At 46.5% G+C, this 3618-nt stretch overlaps 1 protein-coding gene across 3 annotated transcripts; it reads left to right on the plus strand.

Annotated features, from left to right (window-relative positions):
- Positions 1–503: 503 nt before the first annotated feature.
- On the plus strand, positions 504–3133 carry LOC133715992 (geranylgeranyl diphosphate reductase, chloroplastic-like). Of its 3 annotated transcripts, none has more exons than XM_062142718.1 (2): positions 504–2281; positions 2893–3133. In XM_062142718.1, exon 1 carries the CDS (start codon positions 749–751, stop codon positions 2114–2116), a length of 1368 nt encoding a protein of 455 aa, XP_061998702.1. In that variant the 5' UTR covers positions 504–748; the 3' UTR covers positions 2117–2281; positions 2893–3133. The 3 variants fall into 3 exon arrangements, with proteins under 3 accessions (XP_061998702.1, XP_061998701.1, XP_061998703.1); XM_062142717.1 differs by having other exon boundaries at positions 504–2597; positions 2893–2972; XM_062142719.1 differs by lacking the exon at positions 2893–3133 and adding an exon at positions 2369–2747.
- Positions 3134–3618: the final 485 nt, after the last annotated feature.

Raw genomic sequence — 3618 nt, forward strand, 5'->3', positions numbered from 1 at the left:
TTCTAAGATTACACAATGTACACTTAATGTAAAAAAAAACGTATATATGGGCCATATTAAATGATCAAAAACTGGTCAGAGCATATTAACATTCAATTATGCAGTCGACAAAACAAAACAGTCACAACCTATCAATAAAACCATAACCTTAGCCAATGAGAGTTAGTTCAGTTGGTAAGAGCAGACTAGTTCGATCCCCGCTACCAACAATTTCTCATTTGGTGGGCAATCTAGAAAATATCCTGCATAATTCCATACCAATGGACTGAGCTGGGACACTGGCCAGTTTCGTAAGTCCTGTTAGGTTGAGGTCGTAGGTTTGCCATGACCCTGTTAGTGTAAGGAAACCTCCCTCTAACCTAAACTTTTTTAGATAAAAAATAAAAAAATAAAAAAAATAAAACCGTAACCTTAACAATTCTAATCTCAATCACTAAAAGCATTCTACATAATCTTAACTTTTCTCTGTTAACAGATATTCTGCTCTGGACCTCTCGTCCACATCAACTACTTTAGAACTTTGTTTCATCACTCCCTACATTGCTTGCTGAAATTGCAACCGGTAACCTGTGCTTCAGTTCCAATCCCAGCATATAGTCACGTGAGCTGCATATGCAACCCTCCAGTTCAATTAAGAAAGACATTCCCTATTTCCCTTCGATCTTTCATACATAGACTGACACACTCACTTCACTTACCTCAGTTGACCACTATTTTGCTTCAGAAAAACCCTTCAAAACCACTTCCAATGGCCTCAGCCACGCAAGCAGCGACGATCTACGGCGGTCTCTTCACCGCCGCCGCTCCTCTCCAAACAAAGCGTCGGTCTTTCACCTTCAGAATCACAGCCTCATCAAACTCCTCCAACCCACCCATCGTCGGCCGTAAGCTCCGCGCCGCCGTCATCGGCGCCGGTCCCGCCGGGTCCTCCGCCGCCGAGGCCTTGGCCGCCGGCGGAGCCGAGTGCTTCCTCTTCGAGCGAGCCCCCTCGGAAGCCAAGCCCTGCGGCGGAGCCATCCCTCTCTGCATGCTCGACGAGTTCGACATCCCGGCACGCCTCATCGACCGCCACGTCACCCGCATGAGGATCTTCTCCCCCTCCAACCTCGCCGTCGACTTCGGCAAGACCCTCCGCCCCCACGAGTTCATCGCCATGCTCCGCCGCGAGGTCCTCGACTCCTTCCTCCGCGACCGCGCCCAGTCCCGCGGCGCCTCCCTCATCTCCGGCCTCGTCACCCGCCTCGAGATCCCCGCCTCCTCCTCCCCCCACGCGTCCTACGTCGTCCACTACACCAAGGACCACGCGCGCCACGCTCTCGCCGTGGACGTCGTCGTCGGCGCGGACGGCGCCAACAGCCGCGTCGCCAAGTCGATCAGAGCCGGAAGCTACGCCTGCGCCATCGCTTTCCAGGAGAGGATCAAACTCCCAGACGACAAAATGGCCTACTACGAAGACCTCGCCGAAATGTACGTCGGAAACGACGTGTCGCCCGACTTTTACGCCTGGGTCTTCCCCAAATGCGACCACGTGGCAGTGGGCACGGGCACTGTGTGCTCCAAGCAGGACATCAAGGTCTTCCAAAGAGCCATCAGAGCCAGAGCCAATGCCAAGATCAGCGGTGGCAAGGTCATCAAGGTGGAGGCCCACCCGATACCCGAGCACCCCCGCCCCACGCGCGTGAGGGGGCGCGTGGCGCTCATTGGCGACGCCGCCGGGTACGTGACCAAATGTTCCGGCGAGGGGATTTACTTTGCGGCGAAATCGGGGAGAATGTGCGGTGAGGCGATAATAAAGGCGTCGGAGGGAGGGGAGAGGATGATCAATGAGGAGGATTTGAAGAGGGAGTATTTGAAAGAGTGGGATGCTAAGTACATTACGACGTTTAGGTTCTTGGACTTGTTGCAGAAGGTGTTTTATGGTAGTGATGCGGCTAGAGAAGCTTTGGTGGAGCTGTGTGGGGATGAGTATGTGCAGCGCATGACGTTCGAGAGTTACTTGTACAAGAAGTTAGCTGATGGGAATAGGTGGGATGATGCTAAGATGGTTTTGAATACCGTTGGGAGTTTGATGAGGTGTAACGTTTTGGGGAGGAAAATGGACGCTTTGAAGATTTGATTGATTGCGCCGCAAGTCTCTGGTTTCGTTTAGATGGAACTGTGGTTGGGGGCAGCATTTCTGTTGTGTTGTATGCGGTTTGATTTCTTTCTTGATGGTGTTGGTTAGGTGAAGAACTTGAAGTGATTCAAGGCATGTTGAACTTGGTGGGGAGCTACTTTGCAGGTTCTTTCATTTACCAAGTGACTATCGTTCTGAACAATCTACATTTCTATGTGTATTAATAATGTATGATCATGCAAATACTTGCAGAGCACCTGTTGCCTAAAAAGATGCACTTGAATTGCTTTCTTCTCCATCTCGATTATCAAATTGTTTGGGGTTACTTTGTCACCTTGATATAGTCAAGAGAGCCACAATTTGGGCAGTTGCTCATGAAATTATGCTGTTGAGAAATTTCCAATCATCGACAGATATATGAATTTTGTGATCATCATCAGTTTTATCTCCTACTAAGTTATTCTTACTTAGGCCAGTACATGTATGTGTTAGCCACTTGGTGCGTATATATTGGAATTTGATAGGATAAGATAGTTCTGTACCAAACAATATAGTTTTGTGGCATTTTGAAAATGTGTTTTAGCTTATGAAATGTGAGATCAATAATAATCCATTGCTGATGTGATTTCTATTTAGGAATTGGCAAAATCTGATATGCAGCATGATATATTAGGCTTGTATTCTTATGTACCTATAGTTTTACAGTTTTTACTAGACTTGGTACCTTGAAACGCACACAATATTTCATATTTGTACTTTTGTTCGGTGATTGATAGGAAACTACAAGGCTTTTGCATTCTATCGCCAGATACATAGCTGAAGAGCCGAGCAGAAAAGAGGTCCAAGGATGCCCTTGTCACGTAGGATAACAATGGGGAATATGATCTTGTTAAGCTTTGTCTCTGAATTTTTAGCAAGGGCATGTGGCTGATGTTAAGCTGTATATTACTTTGGTGGATGGTGCGCTATACTTGATAATTCCAAATTGTAATGTGGATAAAGTTGTGAAGGTAAATTGAATGTATTGTCAAGTCTGATGTGATCCTTATAATGAGTTATTGAACATTACTTTTGGAGTTGCGTACTGAATGAAGACTCGACAAATTGAAAAGATCAAACTTGAGAAATGGGGTTTGAGGAAATCTGGGAAAGTAGGAAATCTCTAAAAACTGCTGGAATAAGTGGTGGAGACTGGAGAGCAGGGAAAGGAGGTAAACATGGATTCCTTTATGAACTGTATGGTCCTGAACTCCTGATTGATGCTCAACTAGCCCATTTCTGTCTGTTTATAAGAAGGGCTCGCACCTCTCAAGAGAAAGTTGGGATTGAAAAGCATTTCAAATGTGAAAAGATGGATACTTAATGAAGACAACTTATGAGGATGACTTGGCCATGGGAAGAGTCCATCTAAAGGTGAAATGGCTTCTTATCTGGAACGGGTCACTTACCATCCAAGCTTCAATTTAGACAGGCATCCCTTGAGGTATATATTATCCTTGCCC

This window comes from Rosa rugosa, chromosome 6 (genome assembly GCF_958449725.1).
Source record: "Rosa rugosa chromosome 6, drRosRugo1.1, whole genome shotgun sequence".
NCBI lineage: Eukaryota > Viridiplantae > Streptophyta > Magnoliopsida > Rosales > Rosaceae > Rosa > Rosa rugosa.

Coding starts and splice junctions, on each gene's coding strand:
- LOC133715992 (XM_062142718.1), top strand. CDS start 749: ATGGCCTCAGCCACGCAAGCAGCGACGATCTACGGCGGTCTCTTCACC.